The following is a 19,387-nucleotide window of genomic DNA, read 5'->3' as shown; positions in this document are numbered from 1 at the left end:
TGGATCATCTGAATGTTCCAGCACAACTCCTTTGTAGGACTTGCACTGTAAAGGGAAGCAGCAAGATCTATCACGTGTGTGTGGCTTTTGGGTAAACTGACATTTTTTAAAGTTAGTCAGCATTATCTTCATATAAGTTTTATTTAATGTGCAAATTAGTTGGACAAAACATTTTGGGGGAAAAATAAGCTTCAGAAATACCTGTTTCAGTTCAGAATTGTCAAATCTAATGGGAATCCTATTTTTTTTTTTGTATAAAATTCATCACCTTTCCAATTTCTATCAGTAATTGTCTCACTATGCAACAAAGTACTGTTTTAACTTTTGTTTCCTTTTTTCAATGTTTACTCAGTAAGCATTCACTTTTTTCCCCTGGAATATTAACTGAAATAGGATGGGAGACTTTACCTCTTTCACTTCAAGTTTTGAATTATTTTCCTATTAATTTACCTGTGATTTTATGGGGACCAAAACCAGGCAATTTTCCAAGGCCGATACAAGTGAGCCTTTCAAAAGGGCTTTTTCTAATCATGTGCTGTGCCATAAGATATTTAAACTGTTTACTAGCATGAGAAATAGAAGACCATTCCATTGCATTAATTACATTAATCTTGGTGTGTGAGAAGTAGAACTGATTGAAAATAAAGATCTTTACTTACTTTCAGGGGAAAACACCAAACAATTATTGTTTATTACAAAAGATAAACTAATTAAATTGTCTTAGGTAGGATGAAAATTGAGGTTTATGAAAGTCATCTCCCAAAAAGTTATTCAATGTGGTTTGAAATAATTATATTTTTTAAGGCATTAGTGTGTGTTGGAGTAAGAATTTTTATGGCAGCACTATAAGCACAACAAAGTCAGCATAATGAATTATGTGGTGCCAACATCCTGAACATTATCACAAGGATTTCTAAGGAGAAGAATTAACATAAAGGATATACAATTCATGTCTTCTAGAGGGTCTCTCATTTTTGCATTGGGCCTCAAGGAAATTCAAAACAGAAATGAAAATCAAAGCTGCAACTACTTTCATACTGCCGGTGCAGCGTTTCATACATATTTCAGGGCAGGAGATCACTGTTTCTATTGGGATGCCAGAGCTAAGTCTTAGGATTTTGTTATTCATGTCAAGCACTGTGTATTTTCTAGTAACACAGCCTGTGGGGTTCTTGTTTTTATTTAACCATTGGTGTAAAAAGGAAAAGCGACAAGGGGATATTTCCTGTGTGTTCACTAGACTGGCAACCTTGGTGTCTACTGGATTGTTTTAAATTAAATTTCATTAGTCTCATCCCATTCTCAGTTACTACATAGCAATGCAGCTCTCTGAGTTTTTACAATATCCAAATGGGAGAAGATTATTCATATATGACAGATTTAATTATCTGAGAGGGTGATAAAGACTTAGTAAATGTAAATAATTGCTGCAGCACCGATTAACCTACCCACAGGTAATACTTGTGCTAAATCTTTTAATGGCACCATTCAATTTTTAACCAGAACATGCACCACATTCTACATGCATCAGTATTGCAAATTCTAAGGTATTTGTTGAAGAGCATTATCAATTGCCCACAGAAAAATAAAACAAGAGTTACATTGAACAAGAACCCTTGTCTGTGCCAGATGCAGGTGTCAGTTCCACTGAGCTGTCCTCAGTGGAAAGGGTAGTTGATTACTGTCTACGTGAGATGTATTCCATAAGAGAAGTAAATGACTGGAAATCAGGAAAAGCCAACACTTGAAGATCTCGATTTCTGACTTTAACAGAGAAGATTTTGATCTTTCATTTACACTATGGCCATCCCAAGTTATTCTCAGAGTTCAGAAATGCTGAATTGCATTCTGATAGCCCTGCAACCTCGATTCATCCTTGTTCTGATCAAGGCATGATCAGACAATGCTTCAGGTTCACATTATTTTATGGGATACTGGTTGTTTTTAATGTGCCTTACATCAAGTGAGACATTAAAACTGGGAAGTAATTTTTAGAATAAATGGGTAAAATAGTCTCTGTCATCCAAAATGGTATTTTCCTCTCTCTGGGAAGGGAACATTTTGTGATATCTTTGTCTTCTGAAAAAAAAAAAATCCTTTTTTTTTTTTTTTTTTTTTTTTTCCACAAACTAACCTTTTTGTAATGGATTTGCAGTTACTTGGTGTGTCTGAAATAAGTTAACTAATGAGATGAAGTTCAGTTCTGATGTGCAATTTCACAAAATTGCAGCATTGCCACTTAGAGCAAAGTTTTCTATTTCCTTAATATACCTTTTGTTCGTATTACTTTTAATTATATTCTATATTTATCTGGCCTATTTGAACAGGATCCAGAGCTGGTACGGAACATCTGTCGCTGGGTTAGACAAGCTGTTCACATTCCTTTCTTTGCCAAACTGACCCCAAATGTCACTGATATTGTGAAAATTGCAATGGCTGCGCAGGAAGGTGAGTGACTCTAGTGCACAAGTTGTGCAGATTTACTAATTTGCTTCATAGGGTAAGATAGGAACATTGCTTGTTATTGAATAATCAATAACAACAGAAACTAATATGACAATATTTTGTTTGATGTAATTAGAATAAGTGCAGTGATCAAAGGTTTCCTAATTTTGTTCATGCATCTAGAAAAGAGCACTGTATGAAGAGAACCACATTAGATGGTTGACAATAAATTGTAGTGTTTCCCTACATGTTTTTACTTCTGTCATATTTATATGTTTACCACACCGTGGTAAATCTCCTTATTCCTATATTTATTTGTGAAAATGGTGTGTGTGTTCTGAGAAAACAAAAATTCACTGTTTGAAGCTTAAAATACAAGATGGCAGCAAATAAGTTTTCAAGTAGGTGTATTAGTCCATCATTTAGAACCATGGTAATTGTTTCTTTGTCACGTTGCTTCTTTTGTCTTGCTGCACAGAAGCCTGGAGGAGAATGGCCACTATTTTGGGGTACCTTCAGGTATTGAACAACCTCTGTAGCAGGTTCTGTCTCACACAACTGAAGGGCAGAGATCTGCCTGTCAGCCCCATCATTTCCACATGCTGTCTTATAGCCCTTACAGCTCTTTCAGTTGATGCAGCCTGTCTTGGAACTAGCGCTAAATTTATTGGCCCAGGATCAGTCATAAAGACCTTTCTGTGCATCCCGTTGCACTTTGTTGCTTTTGCTCCCCAGCTGTTTATTTGAATGTCTAGTTATTTCGGAGTTTCACAGGTTTTCTTTTGTATTTTATCCCCTCTCAATCTTATACACATGATTTCCCAAAAAGCAACTGACCTTTTCTTTCACAGGTGGTGCAGATGGTGTTACAGCCACCAACACTGTGTCAGGACTGATGGGACTGAAAGCAGACAGCACACCTTGGCCAGCAGTTGGTCGAGGACTGAGGACCACATATGGTGGCATGTCAGGTAGGTGCTGCCCTTTTTGATGCATGGTACTTCCTTGGAGGCTTTCAAAACATCAGGAGGTCCTTGTAGTGGGCTAGAATATCATGTCTGCAGTCGCACTGAGTCCTTAAAGCTCACTGCTGGTCAATGTTTCTAAGTCATGACAGATGGAACAGATTAAGTGTGAAGGCTCTTGGGTTGCCCTTTCCTTAATGGTAAAGCACTGCATCAGAATACTGTGATAGGGTCACTGGAGAGGGAAGGAAATCTCTTCCCTTGTGACCCTCGCTTTTCCTCAAATTTTTCATCCTGTCACAATTGTCAAGCCCCACGTTAGACAGAGGCTAATGAAAGGGCATCGCAGGGGGAAATATCAACAATCCAAATGCAGTATATGTTTCATAGCCCAATCTCCAGCCTTCCTCCCTCCTTCCCCCTAAGTGCACCTTTTCCAGAGAGGTTATTTCCTCCTCTTCCCACAGTGGTAAAAATTATAGACAGCATTAGGCAAATATATGCATATTTTTGTAGCCTATTTCTCAAGATATACAAGAATATCTTGTGTAGCCCATATTTTCAAGTTCAGCTTCACAGTTTAATTTTCAAACCAGCTGCAAAACTTTTACACTCCAGTTCAGTGCCGGTGCACACTAATGTATTAATCTATTGACCCTGTGAACTCTGTTGCTGTGACAACATAAACTTGGCCCTGCAAAGACAATACTGTGAGCTTCTTGGCTTTACTGGTATGGAGATTAGTCTCCTTGGTGATGGAGGTAGCAGTAAATATACATAAAAGAAGTAATAGCATCCTCCTGATTTAGTCAAACACTATTTTATCGGATCCGCCTCCTACCTCACCCCAAAAATGCAATCAGAGGAGACCAGACAGGCAAAAAAATGCTTTATTTTATGTGACTGGTGTTATCCTTAGAGAACCATAGGAAATGTAGCAAAAGATGACTTTTAAACAAACTTTAATTCAGATGAGTGTATTCAGTGGCAAATTGCGTTATTGCTTTAGATAACTACATAGAATTTGGAATTTTTTAGAGAATGCTGAAAAGTGAGAAAGTGATAACAATCAGAAAAAATCATTATGCCTATCGCATAATGGTTTCACAGTGACAGTCCAATAAGATGTTATATTTTAATATTATGCAAAATGGGAGAAAGAGGGGAACAAGAAGAGAACTGCTACAGCCCATTTCAATTTCTCTAGCCTGCCATGTTGACAGGAAAAGAATAAAGGAGGTCACAGTGGGTGCTGTGCATTAAAAATTAATAAAAGAACTATTGCAGTAGTATTTTATGTAAGTAAGACCATTCACATTTTCTCATTTAAGTTGCAATTTGTGAATATTCCTTCCTACCATAATTCTGCCTAATAAAATCTATAAAATGGCTGCATTATGAGAAGTGTGTCTATGTCACAAATTTGAAACATGTATGTAGTGTAAATTACAGTGGTGCCTGCATGCCCAGTTGTAAGTGGGGATGTATCAGCAAATCTGTGGTTTATAATACTAAATGATCCGAGGAAAAGTTCTTTTTTTAAATTTTATTTATATATATGTGTGTTAGTCTGCATAAGTATAAATTTTTGCCTGAAGTTTTATATGTATCAGAGGGGAGAAAAAAAGACATTTTAGGATGCACTATTACCTCTGATGCAAATCTGCTTATTTAAAAAAAATTTAAAATACTGGAAGTGCTGTCAATTTATTATGTTTTGAAAGAGTCATCACTGGGTCCCAATCCCACAGCTCCTTGCACAAAAGAAAGCCACGGAGCCAATAAAGTCAATAGCTCAGCAGCATGTTGCAATACTTTTTGCTCAGCGGTCAGGTCTAGCTGTATACAAATTTCCAAAAGCAGGAAAGCAATTTTAAATCAGGAGAGCTAGCATGCTTACAAGAAGACAAAAAGTGGGAGAGCATGTCATCTTGTCAGAGCAAGGGGCAGGGTGGCCATACTTCTGTTCCAGCTGTGCCGTGGCGGAGACACGTGGCCTGCAGCCAGACACTTGACCTTTCCGTGCTCTATTTCTCCTGTCTGTGGAATGGCAGGAACACCACCTACATGCCTACAGGCTTGGTGGGAAGTGCTCTGTGCTCTTGGCATGAACGTCGCTTCACAGCATAACATATTGGGTTTCTATTTTGATGTGCGTAAATTTGTTTTATTTTATTATCTGATAGAGTCAGTAAGTTTTTGTTGCTTTTTTCAAATAATTCCTCTCAAGAGAGGATTAATTTTTGATGTGAAAGACAGCACTATTACAGAAGCAATAAGTCTAGTTCATTTTCAGCATGTTTTCCCAAAGCACAGCTGGTTCATTGTTGTTCTGTCGTGCACAAACCTAGGACAGATACAGCACACAGCCAAGCTGGATCAGGCTTTCTGGATTTTTTTCATGTGCATAGATTCTGGACTAGCAGTGATGCTCACGTGGCTCAGAGGTACAGAGAGTGAGGCAGGAGTTCCTTTCCTTTGGGATGCCACATTCAGGATGCTCTGTGACCATGGGTGAGGTGGGAGCTGGCCCCAGCCCTGCAGAGATCTCAGCACAGGGTCCCCTTATGTGTCCTGGTGAGGTCTGAAATGCTCCTTGACTCCACACTAGTGACACTCAGCATTATCCAGCCCCTGTGTCTGTCTGCTGGCAGTGACCACGTCATGGGACAAGAAGTTGGTCTCTTAAAGGAACCATTCTTCAGGGATTTGTAAATTCCCTGTGCCCACAGTTTGTGTAGGGCAGTGCAGGTTGCCTTCTCCAGATGAGTGCAAACTCCTTCCTCTGAATATGATTAAAGTTTCCAACAAAGAGCAGGTAACAAAGATGTGTTAGTAGCCTGGCCTAGCAGCTGCCTGGCGTTTTGACTGACAGACCTTCCTGTCCTCCTCCTACGTGGCCATGTACTGAAAAAATATTTTTCATAGAAAATTTCACCTTGGCCTCTTCATCCCTTCTCTTGTCTGCCTCATGCAGAAGCAGCTGTATGCAGGAGGTTCATTCTTCATTTTTCTAAATGAGAGACCTTGAAGCAGGATATTTTTTTTTTTTATAATTCCTCTTAAATTACTAAATGATAGGTAGTTTCCTATGATTTATCTAACATACACGAAAATAATAAGAAAATAGTTTATTAAGATTATTGCCAAATCCTGAGGTGTTTTGAGAACAGACTTTTGTCTCTATTTCTTTAAAAACATTTTTAAAAATTGTTTGAAGAAGGAGAGACTTAATAGGATTACTTTGAAACCCCCATTTAGTTTTGAGTTGTCATAGTCAGTATTTTCTTGCCAGCCAGTGCTCAGGCAGTGACCTTCCTGTTTTGATCTAATTTGATCAGCTGAAAATCACTAAGCTGCAAGAGGCATCACCATTTCCTTCTTCCTACCCTCCTGTTTCTTGGGTGGTTTTGACAGGGAGGGATCCCAGTATCCCAGGTGGATGTTTGACTACTAGACTGTAGGATTAGTCTCTCTCTTCTCCACTTCCCTGCAAATACTGAATTATTAATACAAAGTGAAACATCTCTCACAGGATACACACTCATACTAGCACAGCCTGCTGACCTGCACATGAGCCTGACTTGGGAGAGCCGGGTTTAAATCCCAGGTGTGAGCCCAGGTCATAGCTGGGGGCCCCCTGGGTTGAAAGTTTGCCCTACAAATATTGAGCATTATAAAACCTCTCAGGTTTTTCTTCTTATTTTACCTGTATCCTGCTGAAAAAAAAATAGTTTCAGGGAAAATTTCACTTTAATTTTGATATATTGTTATTTTCTGAAGAAAATTATTTTCCAATTTGCACTGTGGAGCATTGGATGGGCCCAAAAGCTCTAGTAGCCCTGTGGATTTTTGTGGCCCTGTTATCCCAGAGGACATTGTGTTTAGAAAATCCCCTAGTCTTCATCCATTTTTTTTAAATAAATTTTTAGAAACTACTCATTACTCAAAAAGCATAGTTGTCCTAATGAAGTCCATACAAAATGTGGTCAAGGAAATAAGCCCTTATGATGAAAGAACAAATATTAAAATTAAGATACAGGTTTTCAAGCTGTATAGCTGTTATATGTGTTTGCAGCATTAGACACAGTTTGATCTCCAGTATGAAGCTTTTAGAATGGATCTAGCAGTATTTCAGGTTTGAGAATGTAGAATATATGAGATTTGATTGTGAATTCTTCTTATATATGGGCCGAGTATTTGCAAGGTTTATTTTTTGTTTATTAAAAAGAGGCTAATTGTGGAGCTTTTTATTCTCACAAGGAATAATGACCTCTGACTCTGAAAGAGATGTTTTCATTAGTATAAATTATTTTGAAAATGCTTATTTTGCTATTTTATAGATACCAGAATAAGTTGCCAGGTTTCTCAGAGAAATGTTAATATACTGTCAGCAGCTGCACGCTTCCCTAAGATTTCTTTCCTTGAAATGTATTTTAAATTTTTTTTTAAAAAGGTTTTTTTCCATGAGCTTTCATACTGTGTTTCCATACTCCAGATGTGTTTTATAAAATGCATCACATTGCAGCACAATGGGATATCTATTGCAGGCAAAATAAAGCAGAGCTTCTGATCGAATTTCCATGGTTTTTTGTTCTTTGTCATCTGTTTGTTTCTTTGTTTTTGTCTGGAAGCCAAATCCTTGGGGGATAAATTTATAAAACCATACACTGGACTTAGCAAAAACTTAGGTTAAAAGCAAATCTCTCTATGGTGCACTCACTATGTATTCTTTTAATGCTTTGTTTCAGAAATATTGCAGTATTTTACAGTAGCAGTTCAAATACCTCATGTCTGTGTGCTGTTACTGCTTTGTCCATTTATTATATGCTGTAGTACTTTGGCATTATTTGCACAAGTTTATTGTACAGCATGTGCAAGTACATGTGCTTGTTTTCCAGAAAAAGGAGATTCAGGAAGCTGTGTGTTATAACTTCATAGCTGCCCACAAGGGATCTCAGAAGGAGGATATCTAGGTGGTGGATTCAGTCATTAAACACAGGAATGTGTAATTATAGGAAACCAGCAGAGACAGTTAATTTTAGTTACTTTTTGAAGTTAGTGGAGCTGTCTGTTATTACAGAAAAACACTGTCCAAGAACAATTGTGACATTTAAGGGAATGCTTTTCAGGAGTTATTAAATTAAAATGTATATTGACATTATTAATAGAGGCATATATTCTAATCTGAAATGTATGAATTATATCAAAAGAGAAAAAGTTGAAGTTATAATAATAAGGGCTGCCTTTTAATTTTAATTCGATGACACATCATTAAAAGAAAAGTGAAAAAACCAACCAAGAGCACTCACTTTACTCATCACAGTTCTGTCAGTGACAGTGCAGTGTGGATTTTGGTCAATAGAAATGAATAAAAAGCTGCCCATCACTGGAAACAAAACAAAATGTATGTATGCATAGGCACTCCTGTTTAGTATAAATATTTACCAAGAGTTAAAGACTATTTACATTAACATATATTTATAAAACAGTGTGGAAAGGGGTGAAAAACAAATATATGCCCTAGTACAATTTTAATTTTGTTTTATTATTCCTGTTCAATGTAGCTCAGCCATTAAAAGCCCTTATTTGCATATATTATGTCAGGATTCACAAAGAGTCCTCTGTTTTCTGTCGTGTCCTTGCAGCAGTCTGATTTCTCTTAGTGTACTGCCGTCACTGGTCTATGCAGGAGAGATCAGAGCCCTAATAATAGATTTTTGACAGGGAGCTTGCCTGCTACCTGCCCTACACAAATCCTCACTGTTCATGTTTGCTTCATGGCAACAAAGCAGACAGAAGGAAAATGCCAAGTGCTGAGTTTGAGGTACAGCCCTGCCATAGCTTGACATTTCAGCAGAATAGCAGTTTATGAGATGCATAATTTTTCATCTGGGACTCAGCTGCCATTTTCATAGAGGCTTGCAGCTCATCGACTGACTGGAAGTAGGGCAAAGGTTTACAGCATAGATCAAGGTCTACATCCTTCCTATAGCTATTTAAAAATAAGTATTATTCTCTAGATAAGGTCAGAGAACTAAGCATATTTTTTTCCATTTTTAATATTTTCTAGCCAATTTCATTCCCACAAAGAAAATACTTTACACTTTTAGCACAGGTGCTGTTTGTAGCTGATTAAAAATGATCATAATTGATTTCATTCACCAAAAGATTAAATGAGTCCTGGAGAAAGAATGAAGGAGGAGTCTTTACACACAGCATTTGAACAAAGCTGTGTTTTCTCCTCTTACTTTGAAAAAAGCTCATTCTGAGCTCAAAATGAATGAAGAGTCTTTACTTCTTAAGTGTAATTGGTTTGTGGTTTATTATTGTTAGAGATTGGATTTAAATTTTCACATTCGTGGACATGTACTTGGGAAACAAATGCAGTGTAGGTAAGTGAGTGTTTAATTTAGAATTACACATCTCTGTGAGCTTCAGTAACAGTTCACCATGTCAGAGCCTCATATAGAACAATGGTACAGTACATTGGATTAATTAAAGAAGCCTTGCAGAGAACTGAATTCTCAGTATGTCAAGATTTCAATTTTATGTTAAATATTTTCTAAAGGCCAGACCCTTAAATCTCAGGGGCTGTACCAAGCAGTGAGCTGTGAATTTAACCATAGGCTAACTGCTAATGATAAGGAAAAGAGTCCAAGTTGAGGCAGCTGTAATACAGTCATTGGATTAGGCTATCAATCACTCGGTTCCCTGAGGAACAGGCAAAGACGACAAAACAGTGAAAAGGGAAATTAGGAAGGGAGGGCATGACTAGAATGAGATTCTTCACCAAATGTATCTGTTAGTTGGCCGAATCCCCCAAGCATCAGACAGGAATGTCCAGCATTGCTCTCAGACTAAAAGCCAAGTATTTGTTCCAAAGTCCTAGAAAACCATCAAATCATCATTAACTGTTGCTGTTCTGTGCAGGCGGCTAGAAATGCAATTGGCTACATTCTTCTGGTTTAATAGCCTGTAATTAGGTTAATCTCTAAACTGCTGCTGTTGAACACTCTGGATTTACTGTTTATATCAGAGCTCATATAGAATATGTACAGTTGAAAAAATTCATTTCACAGTTGATTGGGGGTTTTTAATAAACAGATAACTGTTAAGCTGTAGAGTCTTACTCATGGCAACCAGAGGCATGTGTCAGAAAGCAATTCATACGAAATCATAAATTCTTCTCAGACATAATATGAGAAAAATAAGAAAATCACTAGATCAATCAATAGACTGCAGGAAAAGGGCACAGAAGAAAGAACATGAAGGTTTGTTCTGGGTGCAGATAGATAAAATGGGAAATCTGTTCATACAGTGGTATAGATTAAAATGATTAAGTAATGAGTGCTCTCATAGTTAGCATCTTGAAGACACAGTCTGATTAAGAAAGAATGGAAATGAATAGAGAAGGTAAAAGAGAAGTCAGAGTGTTTCAAAGCAGGTTAGCGGAGCAGGGGCTTGTATTTAAACCTGATTACAATAATGACTGTAGGTGAATCTACCACAGGTAAACTATGACCTGACAAGGAGGTGTAAAGTCACTCAGGAACAGAAAATTTTTCGTTCTGGTAATATCAGCAAGATCAAACCCAGTGGTGATGACTTTGTCAGCATGAGTTGATTGTCTTTCCATGTCTGTCAGGTCTGAGGAAAAGGTGTCTTTCTCTTATGGTCACGTCTTCTAATTTTGAGCAAAGACACACCGAAAACAAAATCTCTCAGAGTATTTTTGTGTCATGTCTTTTGGAGATTATTGTGTATAAAACTGAAATATTTCTGTTGTAAGGAGATTGCTATAATTAATTTCAGAGGTCATTTAACTACTTTCAGTCTCTTATGAATTATTTATTTGAAAAGTTCTTGGCATTTAAGTACTTGTCAGTTTATTTTAACACAGGAATGAATATGCTATCATAATTTTCAAATGGACATTAATTAAAATAATAAAAATCAAGAAAAACTGTGGTGAAGTCTACTGCTAGGCTTGTTTGCCATTAAGTCTCAGCAGGTCTCGGTCTTGCTCACCTCTTTCCACACATAGTCACAATGAAGTCAAAATTTGTTTTCACCTCAAAATGGTGCTTGAATGATGTCTAGAGACTTGACGGCATGCAATACAACTCTCCAGCCTTTCCTGCCACTGAAAGGCTACTACTGACTACAAAAATTTTTGTGTCTAAACTGAGAGAACTGTGTGCCCTGTAGTGTCCCAGTGACTGCTTGGAAGGGTCGCTCTGGCTGCTGACCTTTCTCTGGCCATCACTCAGAGCTGAGCCAAGCTTTCCTCTCTCAGTGTGCAGGTGATGCACATGTACATTCTGTCATTCCAGAATGAGCAGATTAGATATGTGGTCATGGCATGGAGCACAAAGGAGATGGTTCCAGGTGGTAGTGTTCAAGTAAGCTTGTAGGTCTACAAAGCTTTGTTGCAGTGTATATATATGATGGATTAAAACCTGTGTACTTGTTATGAAACTTTAGGGAGCTTCAGTATAGGAGGCAGAAGGAAGATGTGACAAAGGAAATAGGGTCCCAGTTGATATGATTTCCTGTTAATGTTACAAGCTCCCTGTTGTTGATTGAATGGGTCCCATAATTATCTTTCCTGCTGATTCCGTACCCTGAATCTATAGCAGGGTTAGTGGTACAGGTGGTTCTTAAGAGTGACCAATGAGACATGTGCCTTCTGTGGAAAATATAAACTGTATCTGTCACTCAGAGCAGAAGCTCTAATGATGTTCTCCCTCCCCTCATAAAAACCCCAAAACCAAACCAAGAATCTGGTAGAATTTGTAAACAATTCTGAATAACAATTTTATCAGTAGATATTAAAACCCCTGAGTTTGACCTGGTGTGTCTCAAGCAGTTTCAGTTTTTTCAATATTACTTTGTATATTGATTTGCTCTAGTCACCAAGTGGCACATATGGTCTGTAGAGCCCATCTTTATTCTGTGGAGGGCATGTAGAAGAATAAACACATTTTTGCATTTATGAAAAAAAAATTGCATCACATTTACAGATCAAAATAGGAGCTAACAAATAATTAGGAAAATGACTTCTTATTTAACATTTACTAGTCTGGAACTTCTTCCTGTTCTTCCTTCTCTCTGTGGGACAGCTGTGCTTGCAGAATAGGCTGACTGACTACTGTCTTCTCCCATCACTAAGGGGATCCTACCACTGCAGACAAAACACCCCAATGTCTCTATTGTGTGTGAGCTCCTCCCTCTGGATTAGTAGTCTCAGTAGCTTCAACAGCTCATGCATCTCTGTGAGGATGTTGGGGCTCTCACCATTCCCACCACCTACAAAGTGCTTGATTGGTGTGTTTTAGAAATGGGTCACAAAGTGTCTTGAAGAGAAGGTTTCACAGTGACATGGAGGTGAGCTTGCTGTGAGTAATCCTATTGCAGGATATTTATATTTTGACAATCAGATACAGGGGTTTAGGGAAAAAAAAAAAAAAAAAAAAAAAAAGAAATTATGGAACTTGGAACAAGGCATTGGTTTACACCAATCAGCACCAGATGGATGTACTTATCTCATTAGTGCTGCTGTCCTGCTTCTATGTAGCCTTGACAAGTTCAACCACTGGTTAGCTGTGATTTATTATGAACTCACCAGGGAATACATCTTTATTCACCTAAATCCTGCTAAAATTCTGTATTTTTTAGTATGCTGCTTTAATAAGGAATAAATCCTAATGCCAACTTCACACATAAAATACAGAAGACAAAATAGGGCAGGTTTGTTTAACTGGGTAGATCCTGGGTTTGTATTTCACTGGGCATCACTTCATCCCTAGTGAATGATTGCCAGAAGCATTTATAAATGTATTTCACAACCATCAGAACACTTTTTTTAACCTTTCAAAAGAATGCATCTAATATATAGTAGTCAGCTAGGGAATCTGCATTTTAATGTGCCTTTTCATGCAAGCACCTCATTGTATACAATGAGCTGTATAAATGTCCTGCTCACACACAGGATATGCAAATATATCCTACAAAATCTTTTAGGGAACTTGCTGTAGGAATTCAGTTTTCCGGTTTATGATCAATTTGCAGTTTCTGCATTGCTGGGTAATTGAAATTGTCTTTCCTATTAACATGCACCGTGTAGCCATCTTCCCTAAGTTCTGTTTAAATCCCAGAAGACACTTATAGTCAGGGATTGAGCCACTGTTATTTGGGTTAAGTGAGAGCTGAAGGAGAACTGTTGTTGAGCACAGTGTCCCACTGTCTTCAGAATGAGAAATTCATTGCAGATACATGGAGAGGGTGCTTTTAATGGCATGAGGTCTGTCTGTAGAATGAGTGGTACCACACCTGACTCAGCACCAAGGTAAGGTTGATGCTGCGAAGAACTTTGTTACAGGCAGCTCAAAATGAGGAGAAATCTGTGCGGGTTTTGCAAGCAGGCATGTCAGTGAAGACATAGCTAACTGTGGAACAGTAGTGTCTGTCCATTCACAAATGTTTCATGACCCTATTGAGTGGCCTGTTGGTTTCCAAAAGAGTGTATGGTTACTCCAATCCGTATTTTGACTGGGCCAAGCTTATCTTACTCCTGTCAGCTGTTGCTGTACTTATGCTATTGGGGCCACGTCAGCTGCTCACCTGTTTGAGTACCCCAGAACTGGCAGTGTTTTCACCAATTTCTGGATATAAGAGCTACTTAGCTTTCAATAGGGAGTAATCTCATTCTAGGCACTGATAAATTTTGTGCACTTGCAGAGAAGGTGCTGCCAAACAATACTCATAAGAATCTGTTGGTTTTTTATGTATGAGAAGTGTCTTCAGAGCTTACTGAAGCTAGGATTTGGAGAGTTCAGACCTCCGAGGAAGATCCAGTGGCACCTTACTTTTTCAAGAAATATTGGAAAAGGTCTACTCTGTGGTACATTCTGATTTATTGGTATAACAGAGAGGTTGTTTGCATCTTTGTTGTTTATAAAAACACTCTAGATGGTCAGTTCTCCTCAGGTATCCAGAAAGGAGGTAAACCTTGCCAGATGTAGGGAAGTCTTGCTCCATCCCAGTTGTGGGGAGTTTTAGTACAGAGTTCCCTTCTGTGTGGGGCTGGCACACAGATTTCTTTCCAATGTGTTTATTTTTCTTTTCTTTCAGGCTTAATATTTTGCAGCTCTGAGGACATCCCCAGCTTACTATTGGAGTCAGATAGTGTAAGGGGTCCTAAAAAAAAAGTCACTCTTAGTCTCTTTTCCAAACTTGGGCTTTTCCAGGGTTGCCTCCACTGTCCTTTGCTATTTCTTTCTGTTTCTCAAAAATGAGATGCACTGAGCCAAAGGTCAGCACAGAAGGCAGGCAGCAGTGGTGCTCCCTTCTGCCTGTTCTACCTGCACTGCCTTCCTGAGCTGTGCCACTGCCACAGGGTGTCTGTGTCTGAGTCCTCTGGGGCTGGCCCAGAGGGGCCAAACTCAAAAAACACAGCAGATGGAGGTGCTAACCAACTACACCTGAGGTTATCCCCTCAGCCTCAGGTACTTCACTAGGAGACTCCTAGGCTTCCCCCTCATCCCTGGAAGGAGTCACGCATTTTCAGAGGTGCTTCCTTTCTCGCTCCATTGATGCATCAGAAATCTGAGGTTAGTGTATTCCTTACATATTAGTATATGTACTGCTGTCAAATGCCTAAGGCAGTGTGCACCTACATCTTGTGGTGAAATCCCAGTGGTTAGGCAAGTAAATGATACAGGGTTTACTGGTGCAGCTTAGATTTCTCTTTTTGAAAATGCAGGTGTCTGTTATTTTATCCCAGTCCATTTTCTAATCTGATGTTACAGGAGAAAGTGATATTTTTAAGCTTGGCATTAAAATATCTTCCAATCAGTTAATGTAAGCATCTGGCGTTTTTATGTATTTTAAAAGCCCTAATAACAGCATTGCAATCCCTTAATGCTGTTTCTCACATTCTTGTTACAGTAGGTATATGGTACACATCTTCTGGTTTAAAAAGCTCAAAACAAATTTCAGCAATTTAATCTCAGTGTTAGAAAAAGGATCACAGCAGCTGCTATAATATTTTGTATTTATGCTAGTTTTTGTAAAGATTCATGACATGCTCCCTGGGAGCTAAATATTGACAAGCATGCTCTGGCAAGCAAGATCAAGCTTGGTGAGTTAACATAGCTCAAGACTCTGCATTGACACTGTAACCCAAGTCTGGAAACTATTATCCTACACAATTTATTTTGGCTTTATAGGTGATACTGTCCACTTGAATTAGAGATTTTTTGCTGTATTTTTAATACAGTAACTGTGGATTCATATTTGATTTAGGACCATGGTACTTGCAAGGTTGGTTATACATCTGTGTTTGATGACATCTTCAGTAGTGTATTGTGTATAGAATCACAAATGACAGCATAAAACCTACATGATTTCGAACCTACAAGCCAGAAGTAAACATTGAGCATAAAATAATTTTAAAATCACATTTATCTTTTAAACTGTAGAACAAGCCATGTCCTAAAACTGTGGGTCTATGAAAGCTCTTGATCAAAAGTGAAGTTTGGACATGTATTCACTATGGGAGGTAATTTAGAAGATTAATTTTTTGTGTGTTTTGTAGGTAAAAAGAAAAATCCACTTTTTTTACTAATTGTAAGAGTACCATGTTTGTAATGCTTTTAGTTTACGTTTTGAATTTCTGAGTAAAGAACTTAAGCCAATTTGGGCTTCTAGTAAACTTGGCATATACATTAAATTGATTACCGGATGCATTGTGCAACATATGGCATTGTACAGCCTTTGTGTGCTTCATAGTATTTTCTTAAATTACCATCATTTGTTTTGATTCCGAAAATGCATTTGTCTCGGCTTTCTAGTGCTTTGGACTTAAATGCAGGCTTTCCAGTGCTGAACAGATGTGTTAGAGTTTCACACAGAACACTCATGCCTTTGTAAGTCTTCCTCTTTGAGTTTTCCATGTGCAGTATTATGTCAGCGGTAGCTCATGCAAATGGGTTATCTTCATTTTCGTGTGTACATTGATTGCCTAAAAATACCCTTCAGAATTCCTAAGAATTCTACATAACCAAGGAAACACAGAAGCAACACAGTTCTGCCCAAAGGTACTGCCCCCAAAGTGAATCAGATATGTTTTCTTTTTGGTTAGAGAAAAACAGGAAGGAAGGAGAAGATAGTTCCTTTATGGGTGACAGCAGCAGTCAACTACAGTCCTGTATGCTTATGTGAACCCCTATCATTTCCTTGCTTTAGGCTGTGGTGTGGATGGGCATAATACTTCAACCATGAAAACACACAGAGTAAGGTGCTTGGCACATTAGTGTGTAATTTACTTCTGAGAGGAGACTGCTTGTGTTGATTTACAAAGCATACTTCTAAAAAGTTATCCTTTAAATTACAAACAGTTTTAGAGAAAAAGGTAAGAGGACATCCTGGGACAAGGGATGAAGGTTTTGTGACCAGGAGGGCCAACTGCTGCCTCTTCTGCTCAGGTGGAATTGCTCTCTTTACACACATTTCCAGGCCTCCCCTTGCAGTCTTTTTATTCTGGGAGATAAAATATTACACTTTGTACAGCATTTGGACATCCTCTCCTAGAAGGCACTCTGTAAGTGCCAGATACTGCTGGTGTGTGTTTAGCAGTAGCAGTGTGTGTTCTGATCAGTATTTTAAAATCAACAAACGTTTTGTGGGCCCTGGCTTTCTGTTAATTGGCCTTTACTTTGATCACTGAAGACCAACAAATGCATTTTAGGAGTTGTGCTGCTCCCATTTTTCTTCAGTGGAAACTGAGGGGATGAGTAAGTACATCAATTAAGTCCTTTACTCACCCTCTGAGCTACCCTCATTGGATAATTAAAGCGATCTGACAGAGCAATACACTAAATTCCCTTGCACTCCCTTCTGTTGCTCTGAATACATCAAACAAATGAATATTTAGGCCTATTAATGTTGTTATTTTTTATTAATGCAGAAAGCAGAGTAATGATATGGGTATAATTTCTTCTTGAAATCAGCACTGAGTTGTGTGACTGGTCACAAGCAGAATTGATATGACCATGTTTTAATTACCAACCCTCACTAATATATCCAGAGCTAGTAAAGGCCTCTGCAGATAGGGTTTGGGCTTCCTTTATTCCACAAGTAGTTTACACAGCGTGGACAAGCAATTATTTTGCTTTCCATTACAGCACCAATTCTTCAGCTTTGTGTAGGTTCTCAGCTAAAGAAATGGCATGAAATTTCCTATAATTGTGAAGGTTAGAAAAAGAAGAAAAAGAAAACAAAATTTAAAATTGTCATCCATGCATATCTAAGGCCTCAACTAAATCCAAGGTATCACCTCTCTGTTATAGGGGGAGTCTTTTTCATTCAGGGAAAACTAAGGGTTGTCCTGTAAATTTCATTTAAAAAAAAATCACAGATTGTGCTGAGTTGGAAGGAATCCCCAAGGATCATTAAGTCCAGCTCACAGCCTTGCACAGCACCAAGAGTCACACCATGTGCCCAGGAGTATTTTCCAGATACTTCTTTAACCCTGTCAGCCTGTTGCTGTGACTGTTGACCTGGAGAGCCTGTTCCAGTGCTCAAACACCCTCTGGAGGAGGAGCCTTTTTTTAATATCTGCCCTAAAAAAAAAAAAAAAAAAAAAAAAAAAAAAACACCTAAGTGTAAGGAAGGAACTTAATGGAACTTAGTACTTAGAAACTTATGTACCTAGTTATGAAACCATAATTGTAAGAAAGCATTCTTCTGTAATGAGCACTACATGTCTATCATACAGTGTTTTCATATCTACAGAAGTTAATAGCTGAATATTTCCATTCTGTGAGCAACTGCCATTCTTGAAATTGATTGTTTATGAATAAAGCACTTTTATTATGTGTTGCCAGCTTCTGAGGAACAATCTTATAACCTACAGTGCCTACAAAGGAGTGATGATACCTGCTCTTTCTGGGACTAATCACATCTGAAGAGGGTGAAAGGTTGAAAACATTGTGGGCTTTTTCTGGAAAACTTTAATTGCATTGTACACTATTATACTACAAAATGGTTGGAGTGTTTGGTCTGACAAAAGTGACATGGGGGAAAATAATGTTACAGGAAGAGACATGTTTGAATATAGGCAACTAGCACTGTGAAATGGCTTGGCTTGAGGCAGTGAATTTATTTGTGAGCTGATGAAACTGTGGTCTCAATTTTTCATTGTCTGGGTGCAAAACAGTCTTCTGATAGGACATGCTGGTTACAAAGTCTTCACTAACCTTTCATTAGTTTGTTTTGTGAGTTTGTGCTCTGTCTCTTCTGGCCAACAGATCTGCAATTTCATAAAAGAAAAAATACAAGAAAAAGAAAAGAGGATACCCCTCCAAGTGTCTATCTTCTTGCTCGGGCCTAGACAATCTCTAATCATGCTTTTAAAGTTTTTTAAAGGAAGAAAGCTGTAAGAAAACGTTAGAGGCAAGTTAGTGGTAAATGTTGCTCAAAGAGAACTCAAGGTTTGTGGAGGTTTTGTGTTTATTTTGTGCATTATTTAAATTTCTTCATCCTAATCCTGCCTCTGTCCCTCAGAGACAGATCCATAAAGGCACAGTGCCCTTTGGCTCCAGAGGGAGCTACCAGAAAATGGGAGCTTCTTGTGCTTTCCTTCCAAAATAAAGCAGATAAAGAAACTGATGCTAGCCAACACTGGCCTGTAATGTAATGTCTGAGCTCAGCTTGTAGGAGCAAATTCAGCTGCTGACACAATCTAAATGCACCAACAGGAAGCCTCCAATGACTATATTTGTACTTTGGAAACCAACTAAAAATGGAAGATTTCTGTTCCAAAGACCCATCAGCCTCTGTATTAAAATTAATAAGGCAAGTCTTGAGCTGAAGAATCCTCCCAATAAACTGTTTTCTGCAGGTAGAGTGAGAACCCAGATGTTCTCTAACTCATAATTTGATTATAACTATTCCTGCAAAACTCACATCCC

General features: G+C 38.2%; 1 protein-coding gene across 3 annotated transcripts in view; it reads left to right on the top strand.

Moving 5' to 3' along the window:
• The window catches only part of DPYD (dihydropyrimidine dehydrogenase), a 333,817-nt gene that overhangs the window by 241,629 nt on the left and 72,801 nt on the right, over nucleotides 1–19,387 (top strand). For all 3 annotated transcript variants that reach the window (XM_083867303.1, XM_083867305.1, XM_083867304.1), the window contains 2 exons: nucleotides 2,328–2,448; nucleotides 3,297–3,416. In XM_083867303.1, the coding sequence (XP_083723429.1) occupies nucleotides 2,328–2,448; nucleotides 3,297–3,416 (241 nt within the window). The remainder of the gene's footprint in view (nucleotides 1–2,327; nucleotides 2,449–3,296; nucleotides 3,417–19,387) is intronic.

The sequence above is a fragment of the Zosterops lateralis genome (assembly GCF_965231275.1).
Source record: "Zosterops lateralis genome assembly, chromosome: 9".
NCBI classification, from domain to species: Eukaryota; Metazoa; Chordata; class Aves; order Passeriformes; family Zosteropidae; genus Zosterops; species Zosterops lateralis.
The sequence above is the reverse complement of the archived record's forward strand: the minus strand, read 5'-3'. Positions and strand labels throughout refer to the sequence as shown.